Below are 21,659 nucleotides of genomic sequence, written 5' to 3'. Positions count from 1 at the left end.
CCAACCATCCAAGATGGCCGCCATGGCTAAAAATAGAACATAGGGGTAAAATGCAGTTTTTGGCTTATAACTCAAAAACCAAAGCATTTAGAGCAAATCTGACTTTGGGGTTGAATTGTTAAACAGGTGAAGATCTATCTGCCCTGAAATTTTCAGATCAATCGGAAAACCCGTTGTTGGGTTGCTGCCCCTGAATTGTTAATTTTGAGGAAATTTTGCTGTTTTTGGTTATTATCTTGAATATTATTATAGATAGAGATAAACAGTAAACAGCAATAATGTTCAGCAAAGTAAGATTTACAAATAAGTCAACATAACTGAAATGGTCAGTTGACCCTTTTAGGAGTTATTGCCCTTTATAGTCAATTTTTAACCATTTTCGTAAATCTTAGTAATATTTTATAAAAATCTTCTCCTCTGAAACTACTGGGCCAAATTAATCCAAACTTGGCCACAATCATCTTTTGGGTTAGTAGTTTGAAAAATGTGTCCGGTGACCCGGCCATCCAGCCAAGATGGCCGCCATGGCTAAAAATAGAACATGGGGTAAAATGCAGTTTTTGGCTAATAACTCAAAACCCAAAGCATTTAGAGCAAATCTGACATGGGGTAAAATTGTTTATCAGGTCAACATTTATCTGCTCTGAAATTTTTAGATGAATCGGACAACCCGTTGTTGGGTTGCTAACCTTGAATTGTTAGTTTTAAGGAAATTTTGCTGTTTTTGGTCATATAAATCTTGAATATTATTATTGATAGAGATAAACTGTAAACAACAATAATGTTCAGCAAAGTAAGATTTACAAATAAGTCAGCATGACCGAAATGGTCAATTGACCCCCTTAGGAGTTATTGTTCTTTATATTAAATTTTTAACAATTTTCATAAAATTTGTAAATTTTTACTAACATTTTCCACTGAAACTAATGGGCCAAGTTCATTATAGTTAGAGATAATTTTAAGCAGCAAGAATGTTCAGTAAAGTAAGATGTACAAACACATCACCATCACCAAAACACAATTTTGTCATGAATCCATCTGCTTCCTTTAATATTCACATAGACCAAGGTGAGCGACACAGGCTCTTTAGAGCCTCTAGTTTTTATTGTTTCAGGAAGGTACAAGAAAAATAAGCTTGTACACTGTGACCCTATTTACCACTAACTCACTATCATTACTTCAGATACAATAGTAACTGTGTTCCCTATTACCAATCAAATCAATTGTTTTGCTATCATGTGCAGCAGATTTTTATTTGCTATTCTCATTTTTGTTACATTACAATGAATTTTTATATTTGTGTACAACAAATTTTTGTCTGCCATTCTTTTTGACCTAGATTTTTGTTGTTGTATTGTTAGCTCACCTAGCCTGAAGGGTCAAGTGAGCTTTTCTCATCATTTGGCGTCCCTTGTCGTCCGTCGTCTGTCTTCGTTAACTTTTACAAAAATCTTCTCCTCTGAAAGTACTCGGCCAAATTTAACCAAACATAGCCAAAATCATTATTAGGGTATCTAGTTTAAAAATTGTGTCTGGTAACCCGGCCAGCCAACCAAGATGGCCGCCATGGCTAAAAATAGAACATAGGGGTAAAATGCTGTTTTTGGCTTATAACTCAAAAACCAAAGCATTTAGAGGAAATCTGACTACGGTAAAATGTTTTTCTGGTCAAGATTTATATGCCCTGAAATTTTCAGATGAATCTGACAACTCGTTGTTACAAAATGTAGGTTTGCTGCCCCTGAATTGGTAATTTTAAGGAAATTTTGCTGTTTTTGGTTTTTATTTTGAATATTATAGATAGAGATAGACCCTGTTCACACTAGCATTTTTGTTAATCAATCTTATTTGGATCGATCTAAATAAAACCAGTTAGTGTTCACATTATCCTTAATCATAGCGATCCCTATCGGTCTAATCTGAACCACTGCGTTCACATTACAATTAAAAACGCAATCGATCTAACCTTTTTACCCGTAAAACTGTAAACATTGTGTATAAATAGAACTGATTTATCAAATTAATGTATAATACACTGATACACATACTTGAAAGAAAGTAAAAGTTATTGTTTATCTTGAATCACAAGTTAAAATTTTGATACCGGTGTAATTGTAGTATTCTTTAAATTTGAAAAAAATAACTGTAGCAACAAAGTTACAACACGACAAAATACTGTGGTTCCTGAAAAGAGAAAAAAATCAATATCTAAGAAAAAAGACACAGATTTCGCAAATCTATGCTATGGCTAAGACAACATGTTTTCAGTTATTTTAAAGGCCTGTTAACAGAGAAATATGGATTAAACAACGAACGTCTGGGATAATTTTGCCGCTTTACATGCGCATAAGTTATTTTCGACTCAATCGTACTAGTTTAAACCGATCTCTGCCTTCACATTTAAAGTAAGATCGGTTTACCTTAGATCAATTCAAACTAAACTACCTCTTTTGGTGTTTTAGTTTAGTCCGATTGAAGATCGATTCACAGCGTTCACATTGGCCCTTAAATCGATCTAAAGTGAACCGGTCTAGTTTAAATCGATAAAAAATGTCCTAGTGTGAACGGGGTCATAAACTGTAAACAGCAAAAATGTTCAGCAAAGTAAGATTTACAAATGAGTCAACAGGACCAAAATGGTCAGTTGACCCCTTTAGGAGTTGTTGCCCTTTATAGTCAATTTTTAACCATTTTTCGTATATATCTTAGTTATCTTTACAAAAATCTTCTCCTCTGAAACTACTGAGCCAAATTAAATCAAACTTGGCCACAATCATCATTTGAGTATCTAGTTTAAAAAATGTGTCCGGTGACCAAACTTACCAACCAAGAGGGCTGCCATAACTTAACATAGAACATCGGGGTAAAATGCAGTTTTTGGCTTATAACTCAAAAACCAAAGCATTTAGAGCAAATCTGACAGGGTTTGAAATTGTTTACCAGGTTAAGATCTGTCTGCTCTAAAATTTTCAGATGAATTGGACATCTGGTTGTTAGGTTGCTGCCCCTGAATTTGGTAATTTTAAGGAAATTTTGCCGTTTTTATACGACCGCAAAAATTGAAAATTTTTTGGTTGTATATTGGTATCACGTTGGCGTCGTCGTCGTCCGAAGACATTTTGTTTTCGCACTCTAACTTTAGTAAAAGTAAATAGAAATCTATGAAATTTACACACAAGGTTTATGACCATAAAAGGAAGGTTGGGATTCATTTTGGGTGTTTTAGTCCCAACAGTTTAGGAGTTAGAGGCCAAAAAGGGCCCAAATAAGCATTTTTCTTGGTTTTCGCACAATAACTTTACAATAAGTAAACAGAAATCTATGAAATTTTAACATAAGGTCTATGACCACAAAAGGAAGGTTGGGATTGACTTTGGGAGTTTAAGTCCCAACAGTTTAGGAATCAGGGGCCTAAAACAGGTCCCCAAATTAGCATTAGGAGTTATTGCCCCTTATAGTTGATTTTTAACAATTTTCTTAAAATTTACAAATTTTTACTTACATTTTCCACTGAAACTACTGGGCCAATCATTATAGATAGAGATAATTGTAAGCAGCAAAAATGTTCAGTAAAGTAAGATCTACACACACATCATCACCAAAACACAATTTTGTCATGAATCCATCTGTGTCCTTTGTTGAATATTCACATAGACCAAGGTGAGCGACACAGGCTCTTTAGAGCCTCTAGTTTTTGGTTGCTACATGTATCACATCTCCTTTCACAAAATAAAAAAAACAGCTGCGCCATGAGCGCATGATACGCCCGACGTCTTGTGTGGAAGTTATATGCAATAATCATAAATAGTTTCTGAGGAAGTTTTAAGCAATAACCATTTATTGTTTTTGAGACACAGCGGGACATGTGAAACCCCCCCCCACCCTGTTTTTTTTTTTTTACAAATATCACTAAAATAAAATTTTGAATCAAACCAAAAAGTATACAGGTCTTTAAATTAGTATAACAAAGAAGTGTGTACAGTTTCAAGCAATAATCATTAATTGTTTTTGAGATATGGCGCAACATGTAAAAAAAAACCTCCCCTTTTTAACAAAATACTCAATAACTCAAAAATGAAATTTTGAGTCATCACCAAAAAGTATACAGATCTTTAGATTAATATAACAAAGAAGTGTGTAAAGTTTTAAGCAATAATCATAAATCGTTTTTGAGATACGGCACGACATGTAAAAAAAACCTCCCCCTTTTTTACAAAATACTCAATAACTCAAAAATGAAATTTTGAATCATCCCCAAAAAGTAAACAGATCTTTAGATTAATATAACAAAGAAGTGTGTAAAGTTTTAAGCAATAATCATAAATCGTTTTTGAGAAACGGCGCAACATGTAAAAAAAACCTCCCCCTTTTTTACAAAATACTCAAAAACTCAAAAATGAAATTTTGAATCATCACCAAAAAGTATACAGATATTAAGATTAATATAACTAAAAAGTGTGTCAAGTTTTAAGCAATAATCAAGAAAAGTTTTTGAGATACGGTGCGACATGTGAAAAAAAAACACACCCCTGTTTTAGTTACAAAGAGCCGTAACTCAAAAAGTTTAAATCTTATTTTAACCAAAAAGTATACAGATCATTTGACCATCATAAGAGACAACTATATTAAGTTTCATGAAATTTGGATAAGTCGTTCTCAAGTTACGGTGCGACATGTTTACGCCGGACAGACAGACGGACGGACGGACAGACAGACAGACAGACAGACGGATGGACACCGGACATTTGTATACCATAATACGTCCCATCAAAATTTTGACAGGCTTATAAAAACCCAGCTTAAAATGATATTAATCTGCAGCTGACATTTATGTTGTAGTGATTCAGCAGAAAGAATGCAATGTTTCTTTAAATAAACTTTAAATTATTAGATAGTTAAAACCAGCACAGTCTTTTAGTTGGGAAGTACTTGGTTTATTGTCGAGCCTGCAACTTTTATTGCAGAAAGCTTGACATAGGGATAGTGATCCGGCGGCGGCAGCGGCGGTGTTAGCTCACTTCTTAAAAGCTTTGTATTTTAGAAGGTGGAAGACCTGGATGCTTCATACTTTGTATATAGATGCTTCATGTTACGAAGTTTCTGTCAGTTACATGTCCAATGTCCTTGACCTCATTTTCATGGTTCAGTGACCACTTGAAAAAAAGGTTCAAATTTTTTGTAATGTTGAATTCTCTCTTATTATAAGTAGAAGGATAACTATATTTGATATGTGAGTACCTTGCAAGGTCCTCATGTCTGTCAGACAGTTTTCACTTGACATCGACCTCATTTCATGGATCAGTGAACAAGGTTAAGTTTTGGTGGTCAAGTCCATATCTCAGATCGATACTATTAGCAATAGGGCTAGTATATTTGGTGTATGGAAGGACTGTAAGGTGTACATATCCAACTGGCAGGTGTCATCTGACCTTGACCTCATTTTCATGGTTCAATGGTTATAGTTAAATTTTTGTGTTTTGGTCTGTTTTTCTCATACTATACGCAATAGGTCTACTATATTTGTTGTATGGAATGATTGTAAGGTGTACATGTCTAGTGGGCAGATGTCATGTGACATTGACCTCATTTTCATGGTTCAGTGGTCAAAGTTATGTTTTTGAGTTTTGGTCTTTTTATCTAATACTATATGCCATAGGTCAACTATATTTGGTGTATGGAAATATTTTATGATCTTTATGTCAGTTGGGCAGCTTTTATTTGACCGTGACCTCATTTTCAAGGTTCATTGCAAAGTGTTAAGTTTTTGTGTTTTGGTCTATTTTTCTTAAACTATAAGTAATGGGTCATCTATATATGTTGTATAGAAGCATTGTTAGCTGTACATGTCTGCCTGGCATGGTTCATCTGACCTTGACCTCATTTTCAAGGTTCATTGGTTTTTGTTTAGTTATCTTGGTTAATGTTACGTTTATGTGACAGTTGTAATAAAGCTTAGCTTTATACTTAGGACTATCAACATAATATCAATGATTAGTATAGAAGGCGAGACATTTCAGGGTGTGCACTCTTGTTCATAAACATGTATACCTTATATTTAGAATTTGTCTCCATGGTCTATTTGGTAGTTAAACATGAAGGTCGTTTTAATTTTATTTAAGAATGATATTGGTTTACAATGATATAATATTGAGTACAAATGTCCCAGGAATGATGGCTGACTGAGTTCAAAGTAAAAAATCATGTTTGCCAGTTGTCAGTCAAGCATAGAATGCTGGTTAGTACATATGTTATGACTCAAAAACAACATTTACATAATCAAAATCAAAATTACAAAAAAGCGAGACATTTCTTTATCATATTATTCTACGCACGATAGTACTGTCCTGAATGTACTGAAATCCTCTTTTTCACCAGTAGTGATAAAACTGTTGTGTTTTGATTTCTTTGTCATATTTATTGACCAATTTATTATTTTGTATACTATATATATCATGATGCTCTTGTTTCACACAATGTGTGCCTGAGTATATTATTATAATTATAAACTAAAACAGTATATTGTTATGCATTTCTATAGAACAGTAAATGCTTTGTTTGAACAGCCCAACTGCATTTTTTTAATTGGATTTCAACCCTGTGTTGTACTAATTTTGGGATGAATTATTTAATTAATTCAGAAAAGTGTAACATATGCACAATTTTATATTAAGGGTTTTTGAATTAAATTCAGTTTTACAGTACGTGTCAAAGATACTATTTTATTTACTAGTAACATTATTGAATTGGACCAAATCGCTAATTTATTTAAAATTCAAGACCCATATTTTTTGTACTTGTTATTACATCCTGATCTTTTTACTATATTATGCATAATATAAGAAGAAATAAATCGTGATATATTCTCGAAATTTAATCATAAAATAATGCATGCAAATGTAATGATTTTTATGCACAAATATAATGCACCCATAAGTGAATTTATGAATAAAAATATCGATTACAACAACTAAACATGCTAATTCAACAAGCAACATATTCACACTCATGCTCAGTTAATTTTGATAAGTGCACAGGATCACCAAAAAACTTTAATCAGTTTTTTCTTCTCTTACTTTAGGGGTTCATTTATAGTCTGGGTATGAATGAGGTTTGTTCTAGGTTAGTGATATTGAAGGTTATTAGTAAGGTTAAGAGTTAAATCTTAATGGTCTGGTATGCATTTGTAGAAAAGGAATGCTGATTATTTTGTCTGAAGAAAAATACTGTTAATGTACTTAAGTATGCATGTAATGATTTATTCATTACATGGGGTGTAATGAATTTAAAAGACACAAAACTTGAAACAAAAATAATTATATTTTCAGATTTTCATCAACAATGAGTTTGTAGATTCCGTCAGTGGAAAAACCTTTCAATCAATCAATCCATCAACAGGGGAGGTCATCTGTGATGTGGCTGAAGGAGACAAGGTAATAACAGGTTCATAGGGTTCAAGGTTAGGGAGACAAGGTTCATAGGGGTCAAGGTTAGGGAGACAAGGTAATAACAGGTTCATATGGGTTAAGGTTATGGAGAGCAGGTCATCTATGAAGTTACTGAAGGAGACAAGGTAATAACAGGTTCAAAGGGGTCAAGTTCATGGAGAAAGGTAATAACAGGTTCATAGGTGTCAAGGTTATGGAGAGAAGGTCATCTGTTATGTGGCTGAAGGAGACAAGATAATAACAGATTAAAAGGGGTCAAGGTTATGGAGAAAAGGTTATAACAGGTTCATAGGAGTCAAGGTTAAGAAGACAAGGTAATGACATATGTTTGAATGAAATAAGGTAGGTAATCACAAAGGTTTTAAATGAAGCCAGGTATTCACAAATGTTTGAATAAAACAAGGTATTCACAAAGTTCTCTTTGGTATTCACATGTTTTGCATGACATAGACAACTGTATTAGATAAATTTTGAATGAAACAAGGTAACAACAGGTTAGATAGAGACAATGTAATCACAGAAATCTGAAGGAGGTAGGATAATAGGAGGGATTTGAATGAGACAGGGTAATCTCAGAAATCTGAAGGAGATAGGGTAATAAGAGAGATTTGAAGGAGACACAGTAATCACAGAAATCTGAAGGAGGTAGGGTAATAGGAGAGATTTGAAGGAGAGTCCAGGGGTTTCATTATCTTTCATGTTGACCGGTACATTCCTATTTGTAGGTGGTACTTTTCAATGTATTCAATGAACATCTTATATAAAAATTCCTGAATTCAGGCGATACTTATCAGTAGCATAGGAGAATAAAAGTACCGGGTACCGCCTCCTATTGAATGGCCTGGGATACAGGGTAATTACAAAAATCTGAAGGAAACACTGGAAGATTACTAAAACAGATTTGAAGGCGACAGGGTAATCACTAAGGTTTGATAGAAAAAATGATAATCACAGAGATTTTATCAAAACAAAACAAAATAAAAGTTTTGAGACCAGATGACCTGGAACGAACCAACTAAGTAATAGTGACTGGTCCGATATCATTGAACAATGAGCAAAACCCATATCACACTCTTTTCTTAATTATTTGTTTACAATGCACATAATCAATTTTTTTAGAAATGTTTTATTTGCTGAAATTTTTCAGGATCATATACTTCTATCATGACCATTAATTGAATAAGAATGAAATGATTAAGTATCTAATCTCATTTCATAATAAAGATAGCTAGGCATACTTTTTATGGAACAAAAAGAGGTGGAAAAAGACATAAGTAGAATGTATGATTATAATTTGGTCATCTTTTACAACAGGCTGATGTAGATAAAGCAGTTAATGCAGCAAAAGAGGCTTTCCGACTGGGATCACCATGGAGAAGGATGGATGCTGCTCACAGAGGACTTCTATTGAACCGACTAGCAGACTTAATGGAGAGAGATCGAGGTTACCTAGCTGTAAGTCAAAATCAGAGAGATTGAGGTTACCTAGCTGTAAGTCAAAATCAGAGAGATTGAGGTTACCTAGCTGTAAGTCAAAATCAGAGAGAGATCGAGGTTACCTAGCTGTAAGTCAAAATCAGAGAGATCGAGGTTACCTAGCTGTAAGTCAAAATCAGAGAGATCGAGGTTACCTAGCTGTAAGTCAAAATCAGAGAGAGATCGAGGTTACCTAGCTGTAAGTCAAAATCAGAGAGCGATCAAGGTTACCTAGCTGTAAGTCAAAATCAGAGAGAGATCGAGGTAACCTAACTGTAAGTCAAAATCAGAGTGAGATGGAGGTTACCTAGCTGTAAGTCAAAATCAGAGAGATCAAGGTTACCTAGCTGTAAGTCAAAATCAGAGAGATCGAGGTTACCTAGCTGTAAGTGAAAATCAGAGAGATCGAGGTTACCTAGCTGTAAGTCAAAATCAGAGAGAGATCGAGGTTACCTAGCTGTAAGTCAAAATCAGAGAGATCGAGGTTAGCTAGCTGTAAGCCAAAATCAGAGAGATCAAGGTTACCTAGCTGTAAGTCAAAATCAGAGAGATCGAGGTTACCTAGCTGTAAGTCAAAATCAGAGAGATCGAGGTTACCTAGCTGTTAGTCAAAATCAGAGAGAGATCGAGGTTACCTAGCTGTTAGTCAAAATCAGAGAGAGATGGAGGTTACCTAGCTGTTAGTCACAATCAGAGAGAGATCGAGGTAACCTAACTGTAAGTCAAAATCAGAGTGAGATGGAGGTTACCTAGCTGTAAGTCAAAATCAGAGAGATCAAGGTTACCTAGCTGTAAGTCAAAATCAGAGAGATCGAGGTTACCTAGCTGTAAGTGAAAATCAGAGAGATCGAGGTTACCTAGCTGTAAGTCAAAATCAGAGAGAGATCGAGGTTACCTAGCTGTAAGTCAAAATCAGAGAGATCGAGGTTAGCTAGCTGTAAGCCAAAATCAGAGAGATCAAGGTTACCTAGCTGTAAGTCAAAATCAGAGAGATCGAGGTTACCTAGCTGTAAGTCAAAATCAGAGAGATCGAGGTTACCTAGCTGTTAGTCAAAATCAGAGAGAGATCGAGGTTACCTAGCTGTTAGTCAAAATCAGAGAGAGATGGAGGTTACCTAGCTGTTAGTCACAATCAGAGAGGGATCGAGGTTACCTAGCTGTTAGTCACAATCAGAGAGAGATCGAGGTTACCTAGCTGTAAGTCAAAATCAGAGAGATCGAGGTTACCTAGCTGTAAGTCAAAATCAGAGTGAGATCAAGGTTAACTTACCTAGCTGTTAGTCACAATCAGAGAGATCAAGGTTACCTAGCTGTAAGTCAAAATCAGAGAGAGATCGAGGTTACCTAGCTGTAAGTCAAAATCAGAGAGAGATCGAGGTTACCTAGCTGTTAGTCAAAATCAGAGAGATCAAGGTTACCTAGCTGTTAGTCAAAATCAGAGAGATCAAGGTTACCTAGCTGTTAGTCAAAATCAGAGAGATCAAGGTTACCTAGCTGTAAGTCAAAATCAGAGAGAGATCGAGGTTACCTAGCTGTTAGTCAAAATCAGAGAGATCGAGGTTACCTAGCTGTTAGTCAAAATCAGAGAGAGATCGAGGTTACCTAGCTGTAAGTCAAAATCAGAGAGAGATTGAGGTTACCTAGCTGTAAGTCAAAATCACAAAACATAAAGCTCATAAAGAGTCAACCATCATGGATATATAAGTATCAAGGAAGAAGGAACTTAGTAAACACATCTTCATATTCTTATGCACCCTTTATTAAGCCCCATTTATGTGCATTATGTTTTCTGGTCAGTGGATCTGGTTGTCCATCCGTCTGTCCTGCTTCAGGTTAAGGTTTTTGGTCAAGGTAGTTTTTGATGAAGTTGAGGTCCAATAAACTTGAAACTTAGTACACATGTTCCCTATAATATGATCTTTCTAATTTTAATGCAAAATTAGAGTTTGACCCCAATTTCACAGTCCACTGAACATAGAAAATGATATTGTGAGTGGGGCATTCGTGTAGTATGGACAGATTCTTGATATATTATAAAGTTGGACTTTTATTACTATAAAGTTGGACTATTATTGCTATATGTTTAGACTTTATTGCCATATAGTAGTCATTATAGGGCAAATTATTTATTTTCTGATTGGTTGAACATCGCTGTGGTATCTGTGTACTTAAATATAAAATACATTAAAATTTATTGATAATAAAACTTTTCATTTTAATAAAAAGTTAAATGTTTATGTATATAGGATAAGATGGTTGTTGGATTTTAATAGTTTAAGGGCCTTAGGGGTTGTGTTAAGCATTTAGCAGTCATTGTGACTATCAAATGTACTACTAAGATAGATTCCCAAGATTAGATATTGAATGTTACTTTACAGGGTGATAAAATTTTCATCTTACTCTTTAACAAGGCAAGTGTTTGATGAGAGTTTTTCCGGTATAATGATATCATAATGATAGGCAGGAAAGAGCATTAACCTTAATGCTGACTTTCAGTATAATTGAAAATATAATCATGTTGATATTTTACAATTCTGTAGTTGTGCAAAATCATGAATGCCATTTTAAGCTGTCACTTTGACATGGTTAACAAGTAAAGATATAATAAAAAAATCACAATATAATTTATCTAATTTTGAGGATATTTATGTGCTTAGAATATATATATATTTTAATTCTTAAACATAGGCTTTTGATATTTGGTAACTGGTCTGTTTGTGGGGATTGGGGTCATGCACCTCCCCTCATAGGTTACTGTTAATTCAGAAAATTTTGTGATGTTTTATTATTGCGATGAATGCGACAGGGTTCTAATTGCAATAACTTAAACTCACATACTGAAAATTTTTATATGAATTAAACAGGATTTTTCTTAATATTGCAAAAAGTAAAATCGCATTTTAGTTTGAAATAACAAAATTGTAATAATAAATGCATGCAATAATTTCTGAATTAAGGGTAATTGTTAATTATATGGAAAATAAAAGTTAAAGTTTACTTTTTTACTGTGAACCCCTGCATCCGAGAGGATCCACCTTTGCCAAACTAGCGTTGTACCTAACAACCACACAGCATGAACGAAATACCGGACCATTTAAAGAGTTCTCGATCCGTTGCCGAAAATTACCAGATACGGAGAAAAAATAAGGAGAGATTTGGAAACAGAAGCAACCACCAAAATTTAAACATACAAAGAAGAAGCAGTCCATCACTGAAGATTTACATACCATACATAAGTACACAGAGTCAAAGAAATTCGGAATACCAGGCATTTTACTTAGAGAAAAAAGGAAGGAACCAGAACCAAGATGAACCACATAAACCACAAAACATATTTATAAAGAAAAGCTTCATCCACGAACATTTTATTAGCAAAGTTAATTTTTATGAACACATCTACCAAGATTTACAATTCCCAAAATTGCGGCGATCACACACTTCACCTTTTACCAACTCAATGGAAGCAGTACCTCCCTCGGAGCGAAGCCAGTTGAATTGGTACGGGATGGCCAATGGGGTGTTGTCCAATTTGGAAATGAACTGACATTTTATGAGCTACTTCCATCATTTCTACATTATTACCACTAGAAACTTCTATGAGGACCACTACACAGACGTGCAAGAATAGCAGATAACCACATCGTTAATAACTTTATTGACTAACTTTCTCTTTTAACTATACTAGATTCTTATTTTACTTTCACTTTCACTTTCTATTTATATCTATAACGTCGTCATAACAACCTCTATTGTTCAGGCAAACCGCACAACCGCAAAATTTGTACTTCACTGTTTGATTTCATGTATAATATTGTCCTGAAGACGCCACGCTTGTTGGCGAAACATGTCGACCACAATAAATTAATCACCATGCGGTAATTGATGGGTGTTGTTGTCTTTATTGTTGTTTATTTGCTTTTATAGTGAAAGACAACTGTGAATACCGAGTGGTATCCACCCGCTATTACCCAACCGCACGATAACCACTTCAGGTGTTGGTTCACCATTACCAAGTTAAAGTTTACTTTTTTACTGTGAACCCCTGCATCCGAGAGGATCCACCTTTGCCAAACTAGCGTTGTACCTAACAACCACACAGCATGAACGAAATACCGGACCATTTAAAGAGTTCTCGATCCGTTGCCGAAAATTACCAGTTAGGAGAAAAAATGAGGAGAGATTTGGAAACAGAAGCAACCACCAAAATTTAAACATACAAAGAAGAAGCAGTCCATCACTGAAGATTTACATACCATACATAAGTACACAGAGTCAAAGAAATTCGGAATACCAGGCATTTTACTTAGAGAAAAAAGGAAGGAACCAGAACCAAGATGAACCACATAAACCACAAAACATATTTATAAAGAAAAGCTTCATCCACGAACATTTTATTAGCAAAGTTAATTTTTATGAACACATCTACCAAGATTTACAATTCCCAAAATTGCGGCGATCACACACTTCACCTTTTACCAACTCAATGGAAGCAGTACCTCCCTCGGAGCGAAGCCAGTTGAATTGGTACGGGATGGCCAATGGGGTGTTGTCCAATTTGGAAATGAACTGACATTTTATGAGCTACTTCCATCATTTCTACATTATTACCACTAGAAACTTCTATGAGGACCACTACACAGACGTGCAAGAATAGCAGATAACCACATCGTTAATAACTTTATTGACTAACTTTCTCTTTTAACTATACTAGATTCTTATTTTACTTTCACTTTCACTTTCTATTTATATCTATAACGTCGTCATAACAACCTCTATTGTTCAGGCAAACCGCACAACCGCAAAATTTGTACTTCACTGTTTGATTTCATGTATAATATTGTCCTGAAGACGCCACGCTTGTTGGCGAAACATGTCGACCACAATAAATTAATCACCATGCGGTAATTGATGGGTGTTGTTGTCTTTATTGTCGTTTATTTGCTTTTATAGTGAAAGACAACTGTGAATACCGAGTGGTATCCACCCGCTATTACCCAACCGCACGATAACCACTTCAGGTGTTGGTTCACCATTACCAAGTTAAAGTTTACTTTTTTACTGTGAACCCCTGCATCCGAGAGGATCCACCTTTGCCAAACTAGCGTTGTACCTAACAACCACACAGCATGAACGAAATACCGGACCATTTAAAGAGTTCTCGATCCGTTGCCGAAAATTACCAGTTAGGAGAAAAAATGAGGAGAGATTTGGAAACAGAAGCAACCACCAAAATTTAAACATACAAAGAAGAAGCAGTCCATCACTGAAGATTTACATACCATACATAAGTACACAGAGTCAAAGAAATTCGGAATACCAGGCATTTTACTTAGAGAAAAAAGGAAGGAACCAGAACCAAGATGAACCACATAAACCACAAAACATATTTATAAAGAAAAGCTTCATCCACGAACATTTTATTAGCAAAGTTAATTTTTATGAACACATCTACCAAGATTTACAATTCCCAAAATTGCGGCGATCACACACTTCACCTTTTACCAACTCAATGGAAGCAGTACCTCCCTCGGAGCGAAGCCAGTTGAATTGGTACGGGATGGCCAATGGGGTGTTGTCCAATTTGGAAATGAACTGACATTTTATGAGCTACTTCCATCATTTCTACATTATTACCACTAGAAACTTCTATGAGGACCACTACACAGACGTGCAAGAATAGCAGATAACCACATCGTTAATAACTTTATTGACTAACTTTCTCTTTTAACTATACTAGATTCTTATTTTACTTTCACTTTCACTTTCTATTTATATCTATAACGTCGTCATAACAACCTCTATTGTTCAGGCAAACCGCACAACCGCAAAATTTGTACTTCACTGTTTGATTTCATGTATAATATTGTCCTGAAGACGCCACGCTTGTTGGCGAAACATGTCGACCACAATAAATTAATCACCATGCGGTAATTGATGGGTGTTGTTGTCTTTATTGTCGTTTATTTGCTTTTATAGTGAAAGACAACTGTGAATACCGAGTGGTATCCACCCGCTATTACCCAACCGCACGATAACCACTTCAGGTGTTGGTTCACCATTACCAAGTTAAAGTTTACTTTTTTACTGTGAACCCCTGCATCCGAGAGGATCCACCTTTGCCAAACTAGCGTTGTACCTAACAACCACACAGCATGAACGAAATACCGGACCATTTAAAGAGTTCTCGATCCGTTGCCGAAAATTACCAGTTAGGAGAAAAAATGAGGAGAGATTTGGAAACAGAAGCAACCACCAAAATTTAAACATACAAAGAAGAAGCAGTCCATCACTGAAGATTTACATACCATACATAAGTACACAGAGTCAAAGAAATTCGGAATACCAGGCATTTTACTTAGAGAAAAAAGGAAGGAACCAGAACCAAGATGAACCACATAAACCACAAAACATATTTATAAAGAAAAGCTTCATCCACGAACATTTTATTAGCAAAGTTAATTTTTATGAACACATCTACCAAGATTTACAATTCCCAAAATTGCGGCGATCACACACTTCACCTTTTACCAACTCAATGGAAGCAGTACCTCCCTCGGAGCGAAGCCAGTTGAATTGGTACGGGATGGCCAATGGGGTGTTGTCCAATTTGGAAATGAACTGACATTTTATGAGCTACTTCCATCATTTCTACATTATTACCACTAGAAACTTCTATGAGGACCACTACACAGACGTGCAAGAATAGCAGATAACCACATCGTTAATAACTTTATTGACTAACTTTCTCTTTTAACTATACTAGATTCTTATTTTACTTTCACTTTCACTTTCTATTTATATCTATAACGTCATCATAACAACCTCTATTGTTCAGGCAAACCGCACAACCGCAAAATTTGTACTTCACTGTTTGATTTCATGTATAATATTGTCCTGAAGACGCCACGCTTGTTGGCGAAACATGTCGACCACAATAAATTAATCACCATGCGGTAATTGATGGGTGTTGTTGTCTTTATTGTCGTTTATATGGAAAATAATAAAGATTCCCATCCATTAACCATATAATAATACTAAAATAAGTTATTGTGCCTTTTCTTTACTGTAGTCAGGTAGTAACTAGTACAATATGGTACTCTTAATTCTTATTTTTGTTCCTCATTTTTTATTTTAAATTGGTAGATATTTTATCCTTATGTTTGTGTTGCTAAAAAGTGTACTGAGAATTATGATACATGATACCTTACTTTTAACCTCATATCATTTTGATGATCAGAAAGTTGTACAATTATATGTTAATGAGTTTAATAGAAAAACAAATGACATGGGGTATCTTTCAGTACATGCACAGCAAAAAACACACAAAAAAGCATAGGAACAGTGTTTTATTGCTATTTTTATACCCCACGCAACGAAGTTGCGGAGGGTATAATGTTTTTGACCCGTCCGTCCGTCAGTCCGTCCGTCCGTCCGTCAGTCCGTCAGTCCTGTTTCTTGTCATCGCAACTCCTCTCAAACCACACAACAGAATTTCACGAAACCTTTTCAGATAATAAGGACATACTATGTAGTTGTGCATATCGACGGGAAATTGCGTTTCAATTTTTTTTCTAGGAGTTACGCCCCTTTGAACTTATTTACTTTAATGTACTACTGCAACAGTTTGTCATCGCAACTCCTCTCAAACCACACAACAGAATTTCACGAAACCTTTTCAGATAATAAGGACATACAATGTAGTTGTGCATATCGACGGGAAATTGCGATTCAATTTTTTTTCTAGGAGTTACGCCCCTTTGAACTTATTTACTTTAATGTACTACTGCAACAGTTTGTCATCGCAACTCCTCTCAAACCACTAAACAGAATTTCACGAAACCTTTTCAGATAATAAGGACATACTATGTAGTTGTGCATATCGACGGGAAATTGCGATTCAATTTTTTTTCTAGGAGTTACACCCCTTTGAACTTATTTACTTTAATGTACTACTGCAACAGTTTGTCATCGCAACTCCTCTCAAACCACACAACAGAATTTCACGAAACCTTTTCAGATAATAAGGACATACTATGTAGTTGTGCATATCGACGGGAAATTGCGATTCAATTTTTTTTCTAGGAGTTACACCCCTTTGAACTTATTTACTTTAATGTACTACTGCAACAGTTTGTCATCGCAACTCCTCTCAAACCACACAACAGAATTTCACGAAACCTTTTCAGATAATAAGGACATACTATGTAGTTGTGCATATCGACGGGAAATTGCGATTCAATTTTTTTTCTAGGAGTTACGCCCCTTTGAACTTATTCACTTTAATGTACTACTGCAACAGTTTGTCATCGCAACTTCTCTCAAACCACACAACAGAATTTCATGAAACTTTGTAGATAATAAGGACATACTATGTAGATGTGCATATCAACAGGAAATTACGGTTCAATTTTTTTTCTAGGAGTTATGCCCCTTTGAACTTATTTGCTTCAATGTACTTCTGCAACAGTTTGTCATCTCAACTCCTCTGAAAACACACAACAGAATTTCATGAAATTTTATAGATAATAAGGACATACTATGTATATTGACAGGAAATTATTATTCAATATTTTTCTTATACAATTTTTTTTCTTATACTTATTTAATTTCTCCAATGACAATGTGGGGACGTGGGGTATGTGAGCGTGCTCACTAAGGTTCTTTAATCATATCAGAGTCATATTTCTAGACAAAACTATCGTCTTATAATCATTATAAAGTGAATATTTATATTTTCAGTCTTTGGAAACTCTTGACAATGGAAAGCCTTATCAAGTGGCCTTTGCTGCTGACCTTGAACTCTCCATCAAATGCTTCAGGTATGATTATAGTATTGGTATTGCAAAATTTATAGACCACCAGTGATGGTGTAACTGACTTGGTACAGACACATTCAAATGTTATGGTTTAAGATTAGTTTTAATAACTGTTAAAACAGATATGGTTTCCCAACAATAAATAATTACCAGTGTTTTGTCATTGGCAGAGTTTGCCTGACATCATTGATGACCAATTAAATAAAAGCTGAGAATAGTAATTATTTCCAGGATACACCTGTCTTGACTGCAATATTTAGAATAACAGAAGTTACCTTACTTAGATGTGTTTTTCTTCTTTTTAACACAGGTACTATGCAGGATGGGCAGACAAAAACCATGGAAAGGTTATTCCTATCTGTAAGTTAATTGGCATTTATGATTTGTTTTTACATTAAGGGAAGGACCTTAAAAAATATTTTTTTACTATAGAAACATCTTTGTATAAGCCCTTTTACAGTAAAATATCTCTTTGAATAAAGCTTATCTAATTATACAGGACATCTTAAAATGAGTCTATAATTTTGCTGTTTTTGAAATTTTGTTCAAGAAAAGCTTTCTGTCTACGAGAAACAACATAAAAAAATGTGGTGCACTCTGACTTAGCCGGTTATTTAAAAGTGTGAAAAGACTGAAAAGATGATAATGTGATTCCTTATAATTCAATTTTAAATTCCTTTTTTAAAGAGTTAATTATTAAAAAACATTAATAAAGTCATGGTCACATAACAAAATTATGTCTATGAGCAGATAGGCAAAAACTTTCAGCCAATTAGAAGATGTGTTACATTCAAAATTAAATTATTTGATGATGAATATGATCATTTTTAGTTCAGACACTGCTTTTTAGTGAAACCGTTAATTTTTGTATTATATATTTTCTAACATTTCAGAGTCAAAACGGTTATATATAGTGAGTTAAAAGAGGAAACTTATAATCTGTATGTCCCTCAAGAGCACCTGTTTCTTCATTCATTAAAACAATGTATAAACCCATGTATTTTTAAACTTCATTTGTTTGAGTAAATCAAATATGAATGTATTCCTAAATACATTGTTTTTGAAAGTATGATATGAAAAATTATATATTTGCTTCATATATTATGAATATATTAGCCTGAACTAGGAATAGATTTCATATTAGTCCATTTTCTAGAAAATTGTCACTTTTTTCAACTTTTTTTCCTGATTTTTTATGTGGAGCCACCCCTTGTCCAATGAAAATTTGATTGAAAAGTAAAGATTAAAGTATATAAAAATACAAGTATATAAAAAATATTTCAGAAAACATTCTTGTGGGCAAGGTCTCCACCATGAATTTTTCAGAAAATTCCCATAAATTTTGCCAAATTATAAATAAAATCTTCAGTTACATTTCTGATGTCACAAATACACCACTAATTAATGAAGCGATTGGTAAAATTCTTTTTAACTGACATATATTTGGACATTGTAGCATATGATTTCATAAAATGTTCACAACATATTTTCAGTTTATTATTTCCAGATGTATAGGTAAAAAAATATGATTTATTGAACCCTTAACATTGCAGTGAAACCATTGAATATTTTCTTTATTGGTATTAACATTGGTTTTATTTTCAATAGTTTAGGACATATATAAACATGTATTTCAATCCCATATTTTTACAAAATCCTGTCAATACAAGTATTGTTCATGCTTCTGATTATAATTACACAAATTCCATTGACAGTGCCCTGGCTGATATTTTAATGCTGGAAAGATGTTGCTTTTCATGAATTAATATTTGGCTTTGAACTTCAACCAGGCTTATTTTATAAATACAAACAGCCAATAATGTATCATGTTCGATCTTTAATCATATAATCTTTTCCTATAAGATTGTTAAAAATGTTTGTTTTAGTTTTCTATTTAATATCAGAATAGAATTTTATATAAAATATAAGCATTATTGTCTGGAATAATTATGTGGTGGACCTTTCATTTGATATTATAGAAATGGAATTGTATGCTTCAATAAGTAAGATTGATTGATTGTTGGTTGCGGTGGGATCTTTTCTTAGTCCATAGGTTTCTCTCTCCCTTGGTACTTTAACCAGTGAGTTGATATATTATATGATACTACTATATTACTATAACAGAGATTCCTGGTTTAGAAATAAAGTATACATTTGATATAAAAATGTTAGTTTCATTAGATTGTGAAGATGTCTTTCAATTATAGGTGGTGATTTCTACAGCTACACAAGACATGAACCTGTAGGCATCTGTGGACAAATTATTCCTGTAAGTTCATTTGAAAATTAGTCTCATGGTGTAATTATTACATATTCATATATTGAAGGCTTTTGCCAGTGACCCATTCATATATGTCTCAATTATCTTATATATATATTTTTGCATCCTAATTTGAAATAAAGGAAAGAACAGCATATAGACAAATATTTCATCAAAAGATGAAAACCACTAATTCTTGGACACTTTATTTTGCACCCCATTAATATATTTAAAAATACAGGTATGCCATATGGTGGCATGTCTTTGCATACATGTATAGGAAGGGACCCCTCCTGTCTAAATGGGTATCTGGTATCAAGTTTGTTATGCTTATTTCACAGTTTTGTGATATTATTTTTCAACTAGAACACCCCCTTTGACTGGTGTATATTTTTAATACCTTGTCCTAAAGACACCAATCTAATTCAAATTGTCAACATGTTGACCAAACATGACCAATAAAAGCTGGAGAGTTATTAAGTGTTTTTGTGAATTTAGTGGTACACATACTTTATATATATTTTCCAGCACTTTTAGAATGATATTTTTACAGGGGAGATCACTTTTGCACACATAAATTCAAATCAGGGGAGACAACAGAATTCATGTTGTCCTTTTTATGGCCCCGCAACAAAGTTGTTGGTGCCATATAGTTTTACCCTTGTCCGTAATTCCGAAATACTATTATTCGTTGTCTTTTCCATATAGTTTTACCCCTGTCCGTAATTCCAAAATTCTGTAATTCATTGTCTTTGCCATATAGTTTTACCCTTGTCCGTAATTCTGAAATTCTGTAATTCCGAAATTCAGTTTTTCCGTCATTCTACAACAAACCATTATACAGAGTTTTTTTCTAAACACCTTCAGATATTGGGCTGTTTTTTGGCATGTGAGTTGACCATGATAAGTTACAGATTAAGTTTAAGTTTTGTTCTACTCTGCTAATTTTTGCCGAAATTATGGGCTTTGGGCTTTGATAAATTTTTGAAAATCACTGTTATACGGACCTTTTTTCTAAACTCTTTCAGATATTGGGAGGATTTTTGGCATGTGAGTTAACCAAGATGAGTTACAGATCAAATTAAAGTTTTGTACCACTCCACTAATTTTTGCCGAAATTAAGGGCTTTGGACTTCAATAAATTGTTGAAAATCATAGTTATACAGACTTTTTTTTCTAAATGCTTTCAGATATTTGGCTGAATTTTGGTATGTGAGTTACTCATTATGAGTTACAGATCAAGTTTATATTTTGTTCTGCTCTGCTAATGTTTTGCCAGAAATAAGGGTTTACAACTTCGAAAATTGTTGAAAATCACAGTTAAACAGACTTTTATTCTATACGCCTCCAGATTTTGAGCTGGTTTTTGATATGTTTGTGTCCACATGTGTTATTTAAATTGCAGATTTTTCAACTTTGTGAGACTTGGCCATTTGTGTCGCTTTGACACATCTAGTTTAAATTTTAAATGTCTGCTGTGTTCATTGATATGCATGTTTGATTTTATTTTCAGTGGAATTTTCCTTTGCTGATGCAGGCATGGAAATTAGGACCTGCTTTATCAATGGGTAACTGTGTTGTAATGAAGACAGCAGAACAGACACCACTGACAGCTTTGTATGTGGCTCAGTTAGCAGCAGAGGTAATATATAATAATTTTAC

The 21,659-nt window shown here is 34.2% G+C and overlaps 1 protein-coding gene across 2 annotated transcripts in view; it reads left to right on the top strand.

Moving 5' to 3' along the window:
• LOC139520845 (aldehyde dehydrogenase, mitochondrial-like) overlaps window positions 1–21,659 on the top strand; it is a 35,011-nt gene that overhangs the window by 7,271 nt on the left and 6,081 nt on the right. The window contains exons 2-7 of one of the 2 annotated variants that reach the window (XM_071313834.1): window positions 7,326–7,430; window positions 8,760–8,900; window positions 17,661–17,740; window positions 18,048–18,097; window positions 19,945–20,006; window positions 21,511–21,639. In XM_071313834.1, the coding sequence (XP_071169935.1) occupies window positions 7,326–7,430; window positions 8,760–8,900; window positions 17,661–17,740; window positions 18,048–18,097; window positions 19,945–20,006; window positions 21,511–21,639 (567 nt within the window). Of the gene's footprint in view, window positions 1–7,325; window positions 7,431–7,648; window positions 7,680–8,759; window positions 8,901–17,660; window positions 17,741–18,047; window positions 18,098–19,944; window positions 20,007–21,510; window positions 21,640–21,659 lie in introns of those variants that run through there. The other variant, XM_071313835.1, reaches the window with a different exon arrangement.

Source organism: Mytilus edulis, chromosome 4 (genome assembly GCF_963676685.1).
Source record: "Mytilus edulis chromosome 4, xbMytEdul2.2, whole genome shotgun sequence".
In the NCBI taxonomy this organism is placed as follows: domain Eukaryota; kingdom Metazoa; phylum Mollusca; class Bivalvia; order Mytilida; family Mytilidae; genus Mytilus; species Mytilus edulis.
The sequence above is the reverse complement of the archived record's forward strand: the minus strand, read 5'-3'. Positions and strand labels throughout refer to the sequence as shown.